Source organism: Polypterus senegalus, chromosome 12, assembly GCF_016835505.1.
Source record: "Polypterus senegalus isolate Bchr_013 chromosome 12, ASM1683550v1, whole genome shotgun sequence".
In the NCBI taxonomy this organism is placed as follows: Eukaryota; Metazoa; Chordata; class Cladistia; order Polypteriformes; family Polypteridae; genus Polypterus; species Polypterus senegalus.
This window is the reverse complement of record NC_053165.1, coordinates 146,889,825-146,902,120: the sequence shown is the minus strand read 5'-3', so window position 1 is coordinate 146,902,120 and position 12,296 is coordinate 146,889,825. Positions and strand designations below refer to the sequence as shown.

Here is a 12,296-nt window from a genome sequence, read left to right as displayed (position 1 = left end):
GGGGAATACATATGTGTGCACCATTATTAGGCAACTATTAGTGTGCAGAATTATTACACAACTAAAGGAAAAATGAAAAATTTCTCATCTCAATTGTTTATTTTCATCTGTTAAAGTGAAAATAATAAACAAGGAACACAAAATTTACAAATAAAAAATTCTGACATTTAAAATAAATAAATAAATAAATAAATAAATAAAGGGGCCATAAGCCTTCCATTCATTGAGTCAGTCAGTTTCTTGATCTGTTGACAATCAACTTTTTGTGCAGCAGCAACCTCAGCCCCCAGACACTGTTCACAGAGGAGTACTTTTTTTCTTCCCTGTAAATCTCTCGCTTAAGAAGGGCCCACAAGTTCTCAATGAGGTTTAGGTCAGGTGAGGAAGGGGGCCATGTCATTATTTTTTCATCTTTAATGCCTTTACTGGCTAGCCTCGCAGTGGAGTACTTCGATGTATGCGATGGAACATTGTCCTGCATAAAAATCATGGTCTTCTTGAAAGATGCAGACTTTTTCCTGTACCACTGCTTGAAGAAAGTGTCTTCTAAAATCTGGCAGTAGGTTTGGGAGCTGAGTCGGAGTCCATCCTTAAACTAAAAAAGTTTCAACTATCTCATCTTAATAAAACCAGTCCATACCAGTATCCAGCCACCACCTTGCTGGCGTTTGAGTTGAAGTGAAGCTCTGTGCCCGTGAGTGATCTAGCCACAGGCCCCTACATCTGGTCCATCAAGAGTCACACTCATCTCATCAGTCCATAAAATCTTTGAAAAAATCTGTCTCCAGATATTTCTTGGCCCGGTCTTGACAATTCAACTTATGTGTCTTGTTCAGTGGTGGTCAGGTTTCAGCCTTCCTTACCTTGGCCATGTCTCTGAGCGCTGAACACCTTGTACTTCTGGGCACTCCAGGTAGGTTGCATTTCTGGGATATGACAGCACTGGAGGATAATGTGTTCCTGGCAGCTTCACATCTCATTCTTCTCAAATCTTCTTCTCAAAAGTTAATTTGTGTCTTTTTTTCTCTCAACACGTTTCCTGTGACCCTGTTGACTATTTGCAACAAAATGTTTGATGGTTCTGTGATCACGCCCCAAGATCTTAGCAAGTTCCTGCATCCCTCTGAAAGACATTTTTACAATTTTGGACTTTTCAGAGTCAGTTAAATCTCTTTTTTGGCCCATTTCACCTAAGGAAACAAGCTGCCTAATAATTATGCACACCTTGATGTGAGGCGTTGATCTCCTTATGCTACAGCCTCCCCCATTACACAAATACACATCACCTGATATGCTTATATACAATAAGCATTCAAGTTTACACAGCTTGGAGTCATAATATATGCATAAAAATTATGATATGGTCAAAATACTCACTTGCCTAATAATTGTGTAGATAACCAAAGTCACAATTTAGAGTTATTTTTGACAAGAATTGCAATCAGAATTTTTGTGAAATAGCATTTTAAAGAAGTGAAAAAGATAAACCTAAAACATAATTCAAGAAAAGACTATTCTTTATGAAAGGATGATTCATTACTCTTCTATGTTTTAATCTATCTATCTATCTAATTAGTATAATAGCCAGAATTTGGACACTTCAATCAAAGAAACAAAATTTTATGTTGCCTGAATACCTGAACAGATAAAGAAATGGCACAAGGCAAGAACAGGAGGCCTTAAACCATGGGATGTTAAGAACCATGAGATGTACTGAAATACTGGCCTACATTTTCAAACGTGTGACTTTAGAATATTCAGGACTTGGCTACTTACAACTTGACACCAACTAACCTTGGTTCCAGGAGGCAGACCTTCCAAGGACTTGGGCTTCCTGAATGATCGATGATGCTGAGATTTATGTTCCATTTTCTCTTTGCAGGTTAAAAACTGCAGTCTGCACTTTGTACAACGATGTACTCCTTTTTTCTTAAAAAAAAAGAAAAAGAAAATATATTTTCATGTATAACATGATGTATACATTATAAACACATAAAACCCCAGCCAGACATGCAATAGATTTTCTATCCTATGTCAAAATAATTTTTTTATGCATTTTTTTTTTAACTTTATGTAATCAAATTATTTTCTTTACAAAACTTGTGGAAAACCAACAAGCTACTGAAACAATGAAAACATTAAATTGAAATGAGTACAAATCAACATTCATTATACCAAAAGACTGAAGTGAACACAAAAGATCTAGTGCAATGACTAACATTTTTTTCAAACCACCTATGTTTAATTAAAAGGCAGTATAAAAGTGGTAGGATGATCAAAAAGCAATTTCAAAATTCTTTAAAGCCAAAGTAATCACCCACATGGAAGGATTGCACTTTAGCTCTGCACAAGTTCTGAAGTGATACAGGATTAAATGAACAAGGGCTTGCATTCATTGATTTATTTAGTACAGATGGCAGGCTTGGAAACAACTGAACAACAGATTTCTTGGAGCAAACCTTTAACAGTGTTATCCAAGAAGTGATGACATTGGCACATGGTTCCTTTCAAAATAAAAGCGCCATGCGGATGATTGTTCAAGCTCTAGCTTTTTAGACAGTAACAGAAAATAACTCAAAACTGCCTATGTTCACCTTCTCAACAGAGGTACGTGGAAGTGACACACGGTTAACTCTTGCACTTTGCTTCAGTCAATTAATAATCAGACAGACATTATCCTTGATTCTTAAAAAAAAATATAAAAAAAAAAATACTACAAACAAAACTAGAGGTGGAGGTGTTGTACTTTCAGAACAAATCCATACACTCAGTACATTTACTAAATAAAGCATTAATAAAAATTCACTGAGAATATTAGTTTGTCTACTAAACTACAGAGGAAATGGTTATTTTTATGCTACTGAGAATAATACATTTATATGGTCATTATTATCGTGTAGAGATTACACTGAAATTTATATATGCATGTGTGAATACACAAGTTAACACATCAAGACTTTGTACAGACTAGCCCGTGGTAAAAAAAAAAAATTCATACTCTATAGCAATTTCTTTAACGTGCATAATAAGTTACCACCCACAAGAAATACCTGTAGTCTGTTACGATTAACTTTTTACTAATGTGTGACACCATTATATGTACTAAATGAATGTAATGTAGTAATGGCATCACTTACAGATAATTTACAGTACATTTTGTATGGGCAGAGATTAAATCATTCAGAATAATGTCTATCAGTTCTGCAATGGTACATTCTTTACACTAAGTTACTTCTGTCATTAAACATTAAAAATGAGTTTGTGTTTTTGTAAATTACATGATGATGCTTTGACAAGTGCAGTTTTGATTTTTTTAAGGGCCATAAATACATCTTTACAATCCATAAATCTCAACTCCAAATACTGTATACAAAGCTCGTTACTGTTAGTATGCTACCAAGTGAAAGGATATATTTAAAAAAAAAACACACACACACAACTGTTAAAATGATAGGGTTTAAACTTAAAATACCTTGTACTTTAAAAGGTACAAGGGAATAATATGAAAATACTCATTTAAATGTTAGTTAAATAAAGGAATTGTTGCTGGCAACTTGGAAAAAAGGGCCCTCAAAACACCCAAGACAAAACTTTCCCTAAGGAACAACTATGCCCTACTGTACACACCATTTTAGGATATTTTACATTACTGGGAATAAAAAAAATTAACAGGAGTACATGAAAAAAGAAGCTTTAAAAGGGCATACAACAGAGGCAATTAACAACAGTAACTAAGAAGACAATAGTTGAAATTACACAATTTTGTAATTCTGTAATACAAAGACCTGTCCTGGCAAGATATAGGTTGTTTCCTTCCCTCCATCTTCTGTAAACCCAACTATAAGCAGGACATGGTTTTTCACCAATAAATATCCAGCTAACTGCTCTCTTTCTTTCAGAAACATCTCACAATTACCACTGACAAAGAAAAATAGCTCTGGAGAGCTTAGGTTTTAGAAACAATTTGTTTTGTGAAGTTAAACAACAAAATAAAAAAAATAAATAAAAACATTTCTGTCGAATTTGTCAGCCCATTATATATTGCAGCAAGGTGCTCAATGGAATACTAATCAATCCATGTTGAGAACATAACTGAACAGAGCAATTCACAGGCGCCTATGTTGTTATGCTGACTACGTTCAAATTTTCTGAGCTATGAGATCCTCAAGCAAAAAATGACAGATGGATAGTATTTCAAAGAACAGAGAGCAATTGGACAATGTCCTATTTACATGAAAAGCTGCCAAGTACAGACGGTCTTATTAACTCAAGTGACAGGTGTGTCGACTGCTACTAAGCAGTACAGCAAATTATGTAACATGTTAGAAAGGAGGAAAAAATAAAAGCTGCTGGGACTTGCATTTTAACAACAATCCAAGCTTACCTGGTGTCTCATATAATGATGCATAAATGGCGTTGCACTTTTAATCACCTTAAGGCAAAATGGACACAACAGATTTTTGGTGTTTTCATGAGTTGTGCGAAAGTGATTTTCCACATCCGAAAAAATGGATGACCTATAGCTACACACCTGTGAACAGAAACAAGAGATTGCTATCCCTTTCAAATATTTACAAATTGAGGATTTGCTATAAAAGTGGCAATGGATGTGTTAAGGAATAAATGAAAAGCTAACTGATGCTTATAAAAATGTTTTCTTTCTTTACTTTACCTGACAGACATAGGGCATTTCCCCTGGCTTATGATTGTCCTTCATGTGTTGTAAAAGCACTTGCTCAGATTCAAAAGATAATTCACATATTTTACAAGTGGCTGGAAAGAAAAAAAAAAGACATCATTCTTAATTATTTAAATAAATAAGCTGTACAAAAATAAGCATTACTCATCTAAGACTCCCTTGCCTCTATTTTAAATATTAAAGCAGTACACTTGTAAGTGGAAAAATAATGGATGGATATTCAATATAGGTCTATGAACTTTATATACAAGAACAAAGCATACTGGTAGATTCATAAGGACTATGGGCACTTTCAATGTGGCACTGCAGCTGGAACGGTGTGGCATACTGGCGATAACAATGCTGGCATGTTGTATGGTTTTCCCAGCTTTCGTTACTCTGTTTTTCCAGTTCCAAGTGATGTTTCATATGGTTCATAAATCTGTGAAAAGAATACAGTACAATATTTTAGGAGCAAACCAAAACTGCTGGGGACATTCTACATGCATCATATTAACTAGAATAATATCTGGTATTACTTGCATAAAAAAAAGAATTTAGCCATCATTAGTTTATGATAGCTGTTTAGCAATACAGTTCACTTTGTAATTCTCTTTAACTAACCTTTTGGAAATCTTTTTTTTTTTTTTTAATTATTCAGCAGCTGAAATTCTATAATCAACAGCCTACCATCTCTGGCAACAAGCTGACACTAAGTGAAAAGAAAGTTATTACAAGTCTAGCAAATCACAACTTAGTTGATTAACAGTAAGCAACCCTCTTATCTCAATGAGTGGATTTGGCATTTAATTCTCATAATTTTTTTTAGTGGTAACATATTTAATCCATACTCAGGCAGTGTGGTGTAGTGGCTAAGGCACTGGAACCCAAAGGCTTCTCATTCAATTGCTACCTCTGCTATACTGTATGACCCTGGGCAAGTTGCATAAGGCAATATAAAAAGAAAAAAAAATATGAAAACAGTAATAACTTCTCTTGTAAGTGACAGTGGATAAATGCATCAGACAAATGTAAACTAATGCAGAATTACAATACCATACAAAAAACAAGTGGCAACTATTTTATGCTCTCTTCACAATTACTTCATCGCCTGACTACTAATGGACTGTGTATTCCACAGAAAATAGAATGCACAAGTCACAAGAGTGCACCCTTTCTGGGACTTGACAGTGCACATTTGTTTCCACCTGCTTAAAAGATGAATTACCAAAGCTGCTCCTTGTGTCTTACTTTCTAAGTGCATGTAATAGCTATTGTAATAACAGCAATTACAAGAACCTTTTGTTTTACCTAATGATGTACATTTCTTCTGCTGGTTGAAGTCTGCTCATTTCATCCTATATGCTGTTCCCTGACTAGGCATGGCCCATTTTTCAGTTTCACATTCTGCTACTTCAGCTCCTATAAAAGGGATTCTTATGCGATAGAACTATGACCTTAACTGCCAGAGAGCGCCTACAATACAAACGGGGCTACCCATTAAAACAGCTTGCAGAAGCTTTTTGCTGCATTTGAAAATAAAGTTATTTAATCAAAAGAACAGTTCTTACACTGGGTAAACTACCAACTATTATTCATGGCTGTTCCCAAAAGGGAATTGAGCTGAAGTCTACTGATAACGTCATCAATCTGTATGTGGAAACAGCAATGTTTCATGCTATTTGAGCCTTGTATAATCTAATCACTCTCCCTAGAGTCTATCAGCATACTTTCACTCACACACCTACTTACATTTTTGAGCTTCCATTAAAGCAACAAATAGAAAATTACACATATAATGATTTTTTTTTTCAATTTGACCCAATTAAACAGATTTATAGATAAATAAGCTCACATTAAAAAAATGATGTTCAAGGCTGTATTGATAATTAGGACTGCGATGTTTCTGGAATAACTTTAGAATCCAGCCACAATACCTTAAACAGGTGGTATTATAAAGAACCAAAATAAAGAATTGTCCAGAATTCCAATTCAGAAGGAGCATACTTTGCCTTTCGGAACCGTGTCATATGTGGGCACAGAATTAACTGTAAAACAAATTGACTGAACAAGCACTGGAAAAGCAGAGCTCACCAGTATGGTTCAGACTATAATGCTGACCACAATGGGTCTTTTTTTTTTTTCTTTTTAAATATTTAATTCAAAGAATAATGTGGAGCTTAAAGCCATGATGGGTTACTTTTGAGCAAATGGCATGTAAAATCTATTAACTATATATAGGGTGGTCTAGATCTAATTATGCAATTTTCATTATGCTATATATTATATATACACATACATACATAATATTTATATATATATATATACATAATATAATATATACATAATAATAATATACATAATAATAATATATATATATATATATATATATATATATATATATATATATATATATATATATATATATATATATATATATATATACACACACACACACATATTTTTTTTTTCTTTTTACACACACACTTGCACAGTGCACTGATATCTGGAAAGTTGCTGGTTCAAATTCTGTTACTGCCAGGAGTCCCTTAACCTGAAAGATTGCACCAGGAGAACTGTACAATGCTTGACCATGTACTTTGAACCACCAAAGGTCATGCAAAAGGACAATTTTCCCTTGGGATTAACAAAAGTATACCAAAATCAAATCACAAATTTTATGAAAAAACATAAAAAAGTTAAGTAATTTTTTTTTTATTATGTCTCTCTCACATATTGTATATTTTCTTACTTTAAATTCAGAGTTTTAAAACAGTATTGCTTTGCTGTGGCTAAAATTTATACCAAAATAAGTTACAGATTCTGTATGACACCATTATGACATTTTTAAATATATAAAATACTAAATGATTACATCCAAAAGTGAAATTAAATTAGTGTTACATTTCTGAAATGCATGTTACAGGACAATAATAACTCTGCACCCACTATTATGTTGCATCAAGCAACACAATATTAAACATGATACTGTTAACTTTGGAAACTGAGCTCTTATGGTAAAATAAATTTCAACTGATTAAGAAGTGGACAACACACTGTAAAACAAAAACATTAATCAAACAATGTTACAGAATTATAATAATCATTATCACCTTATGTTGTTTTTGAGTATTTTTAGGCAACTGCAACACTTGAATGTGGTATTTGTTTTCTGCTCTTGCAGAGAAAAGCGCAGGTCTCCTTCATGCTTTCCATAATAGAAGTCTTGTACTAACATGACAAGTTTTCCTTTTTCTGCATCAGCAAGCTTAACAGGAGAGGATGGCATATCTTGTTTGGACGTTGTAGGAAAATAGTCATTCATCATATCAGGGCAACAAAACTGAAACAAAACATAGATTAATAAATGTGAGAGAATTTATAAATTATTTGAAATATTTCTATACAATAGACAACCATCTCATGATACTGTGCTGGAGACTGAATACACAAATAGACAACAAGCAATAAAACCCTTTTGACTTAGGAGTTTACTCACACCCACCTTTATGTGATTTTTAAGGGTCCCAATACGGTTGAAATGTACATTGCACTTTGGACAAGCTTTAATAATAGGTTCTCCATTGTTAGTATAACCAGTAGAGTCAGATGTATCTAAAACAGAAAATTGTTTAGTTAGATACTTTTTAAATGGCCAATTAACATTATGTAAGGGAATGATGTTGTAACAAATCACTTTCTTCACTATGATTAAATAAAGTCCTCTGTAAATACTAAGGGGCACAGAGTATTTTGAAACATGGATTCCAAAGGCAAATTTAAAGGATAAAATGTGTATATTTGATACAACTGCTTAACATAACTGAACTGCAGCAATTTACATAAGACTTCATTATGTATCTGTTTACTCAATGGACTTCAATATTTTTATTCTTTGACATAAAATGTCCTGATAAAATCATCAAAAACTATTTATCGAACAGTTTCAATTATTTATTAAATTATTTTAAAAGCTTTGTTCATTCCTGTGCTCTTTACTATTAGATTTTGTTTGAAGAACTGAAACTATTCCATGAAAATCCTTGCAGTAATAGAGAAAACTCACAAAAATGCAAATACTTTTTCATGACATTGTAATATGCTCATTACTTTGCAAAATGGGGAAAACATTACCCATCTGTCAATTTGAAACTACACAAAACAAAGATTTAAAGACCAATACTAAAAAGGCAATCAGGAGAAACAACAAGTTTGTTATTTTACAATGCCAAGAAAATCAACTGTCAGTTGTGTAGTCAACTTCTACATACTTGACAAGGCTAACAATATCACAACTGGTGTCAGAAATAAAAAGATGGAATGAAAATGGTTACCTTATATAATATGTCAAGTTCAGAAATACTCAATGTTAAGCTATATTCCGTAAACTAAACTGATGTCAGAGGCTGTGCGGTTGCTAACTTATGTGCATGAATCATACGAAATACTAGGTGCTAAAGGTAACCAAATTGCCTGATCTGCATTGAAAGAGGTCCTCAGATTGGACCAAAGGAGGGAGATCATGGGAAAATCTTTCCAGATATTGTTTACGAACTCATGATATAAATCCCTACATTTTAGAAACAAATGTGCAAAACTTCAACCAAGATAACTGATATTGTTTTTCTACTAATTAATCCTGAGCAGATGAAACACATATTTATGTACATTGTAAGTTGTCATCTACATCACAGTACATAAAAACATCTGACAGAAGAATCAAACAGCTTTTCTAAAAGAAATTGTATGATAGCGGTATTACCTTTTAAAATATTATTTGGAAGAGGAGATGAAATAGTAGATGGTTGATGAGGAGTAAGAACCTCAAGACTTTGCTTTTTTGGATTTGTGGAGTTAATCTCAAATGTAGCAGGACGTTTTATCAAATTACTGCTTGAACTGCCCATCACACTACCTATAAAAATAACACAAGGAACATTCATAAAAATACAACCAAATAAAAACACTATCACAAATGTACATCTGTCCGTCCATCTTAAGTAATGATTCCAATACAGGGATGCAGGGAAATGGAGTCAATTCCAGCAACAAAAATTGAGGGTCGGTGTCAGTCTTGGATAAAGGCTTATCTATTACAGTGTACACTCACTCATATTAACCAAATCAGTGACTATTAATCTAGTATGTAAATCAGTGTGGTATGACAGGAAACTGGACTAACCTGGACAAACACCACCATGTGTAGACATGAGAGAATGTGCAAATTCCATACAGACAGTGGCCAGGATGGGGATCAGAGATTGATCTCTGAAGCTGCTGTCTCAGTAACTGCAAACTTTTTTTTTTTTTTTTAACAGATGCACATACCTGCTCTATTTACAACTTGGGTTGCTGACTGAAGTCTTGGAGAGCTTATGTGAGGAGACTGTATCCTTGGAGAATTCACCTGTATTGGCGTCTGCAGTTTTGCAGAATTTGGTCCACTTGTCAATCTCACGTTATTATTCTGAGTAGGTTGTAACAGAGGTCTTTGTACACCAATTGATACTGTTCTTGAGGGTAAAGCTTGGCGTACTTGAGAATGCGGCTGAATTGGTCTGCCCATGTTAGGAGAAACTCCTGCATTACACACAGATACATAAAATGCTTTCTTAATTATGACAAAACCTTATTTAAATACATTTAGCCATCTTAAAACACTTTTACTTTTATATCCATAAGTGGTCACTTTACGTGTGAATACGTTCCCACGTATGCCCTTGGAAATCCTGAATTCATCAGGAAAAAGATTTAAGGTGTTAAAAGTGTGGGCTAAGAATACTGGCCCATATTAATTATAAAATGTTTGAGTTATTGCAGATTAGGTGGGATCAGATCTGTACCTTGAACCTAATCCCATAGATATTTGTTTGAGCAAGTGTCTGTGAGTACAGCAGTAAGCAGTATTTCGTGGTCATTTTCTTGGAACTATTCCAGGACTTTTCAGCAAGAAGGATTTTCCTTCTGAAAAACTTTTTACAGATGGGTATACTACGGCCCAGGAAGGATGTACCTAATTGGGAACTACATTTAAATGTTGCTCTTCATATATGAAGGGACAGAATGTTTATTGGACAGAGCCAATAGATTCATGGTTCTTTCACTCCTCCCACATCAGCATAAATAAAAACACAAACAGATTCCCGAGACCAGGCCATACTTTTAAGTTCTCCAGTGTTCAGTGGTTGTACTTCAGAGCCTGACACAGTAATGTCTGTTTCTTACTTCAAGGGTCTCTTATCTGATTGACTTTTAGAGTAATAGCCAATTTCCAATATACCCACTGCATAGTTAGTGTATGGAAACCAAGTAGACTTTCTGCTACAGGAACACTCAAGTTTACATATCTGGCAGCATGCAAAGGAACTCAGAATCAGAGGCACATTACATAACTTCCATTTGGAAATGATGTCAAAGTTGATGACTGCGGTTGATGATCTTGTCACCCAAAGAGGTCAGTTTACGTATGTAGAAATTACAGGGCTCTGTCATTAGATGCCAGCACAGTTTGACATGCTGAAAGTATCACAAGTTTGCCCCTTTTTCTAACAGCCAATAATGTGTTGCCTGACAAAGCCGGTACTGTCTGAATGCTTTCCAAGTACAGCTAGTTCATTGTCAATCTTGGCTCTTGATTTTGTCATTTCCCATTCTGTCATGATATGTAAAGCATGACAGACAAGTCTCTCTTATGTCTGTGAGGTCCTAAACATCCATATTCTTTATTCCTCGTAGCTGCATTATATGTGTTGTACTCCTGTATGCACACTCATTGGTTCTCAGCTGTCACACACACAGGGCTCACAACTTCAACTTAAGGCAAACTAAAACCCGCCTGATTTTGTCTGGGCAAGTGAAAGACTGGTAGGACTCACATGTTGGACTACACAACTGGTTGTCGCAGAGAGTGCGCCACAATGGCATCTGATTTAGTAATGTTATGTAAATGAAGTCTGTGACTGAAAGAAAGGAAAAAAAATTAAATATCACTGGAAAAGTTGTGTAGTGAGACAGGTCCTTAAATCGTCGTTCTTACTTAAGTCTTCTCAGTTGCACATACATACACATTCAGGGATACCCATTTTAAAAGTCTTGCTTTAGTTTATGATGTTACTCAGCAATTATGTGAGAATTGTGGGTGGACATAATACAGTAAAGTGACCATTCAGGGAATACAAAGATATTTCATATACAGGCAGTTCTCCTATATTCTGTTCCATTGCACTCCAAGTGATCTGGAGTAAAATGGAAGATCCTTTATCTTCGACCACACATGCTGTACTAACTAATTCAGTGATCTTTACTCTGAACAAAATCAGAACAACTAGGATTTCAGGTAAATAATATCATGGCAATTTAGGTTAAAAAGAGGGCATCACAGTAGTGTCAAGTTTAAAAACTGATGCCCTTAGAATCTAAGCTTTAAATTTCAATTTGGCCACTATCTGTCTGGAGTTTTGCATGCGTCTTCCCCAGATTCTCTTGTCTACTCCAACAATTCTAAGACATGATTGATTCTGAATTGGCCATGTATGAACAGCATGGGAGTGTACGCGAGTATGCTCTCTGATAGATACGCAACCCATCTGAAGCTGATGCTAGACTTGCATCTGATGCT

General features: G+C 34.6%; 1 protein-coding gene across 3 annotated transcripts in view; it reads right to left on the bottom strand.

The window, feature by feature from the left end:
- znf280d (zinc finger protein 280D) overlaps nt 1-12,296 on the bottom strand; it is a 61,822-nt gene that overhangs the window by 17,662 nt on the left and 31,864 nt on the right. For 2 of the 3 annotated variants that reach the window (XM_039770246.1, XM_039770247.1), the window contains exons 6-13: nt 10,007-10,258; nt 9,441-9,593; nt 8,184-8,293; nt 7,792-8,021; nt 4,963-5,120; nt 4,673-4,773; nt 4,385-4,531; nt 1,795-1,929 (exon numbers count right to left, since the gene is read on the bottom strand). In XM_039770246.1, the coding sequence (XP_039626180.1) occupies nt 1,795-1,929; nt 4,385-4,531; nt 4,673-4,773; nt 4,963-5,120; nt 7,792-8,021; nt 8,184-8,293; nt 9,441-9,593; nt 10,007-10,258 (1,286 nt within the window). The remainder of the gene's footprint in view (nt 1-1,794; nt 1,930-4,384; nt 4,532-4,672; nt 4,774-4,962; nt 5,121-7,791; nt 8,022-8,183; nt 8,294-9,440; nt 9,594-10,006; nt 10,259-12,296) is intronic. The other variant, XM_039770248.1, reaches the window with a different exon arrangement.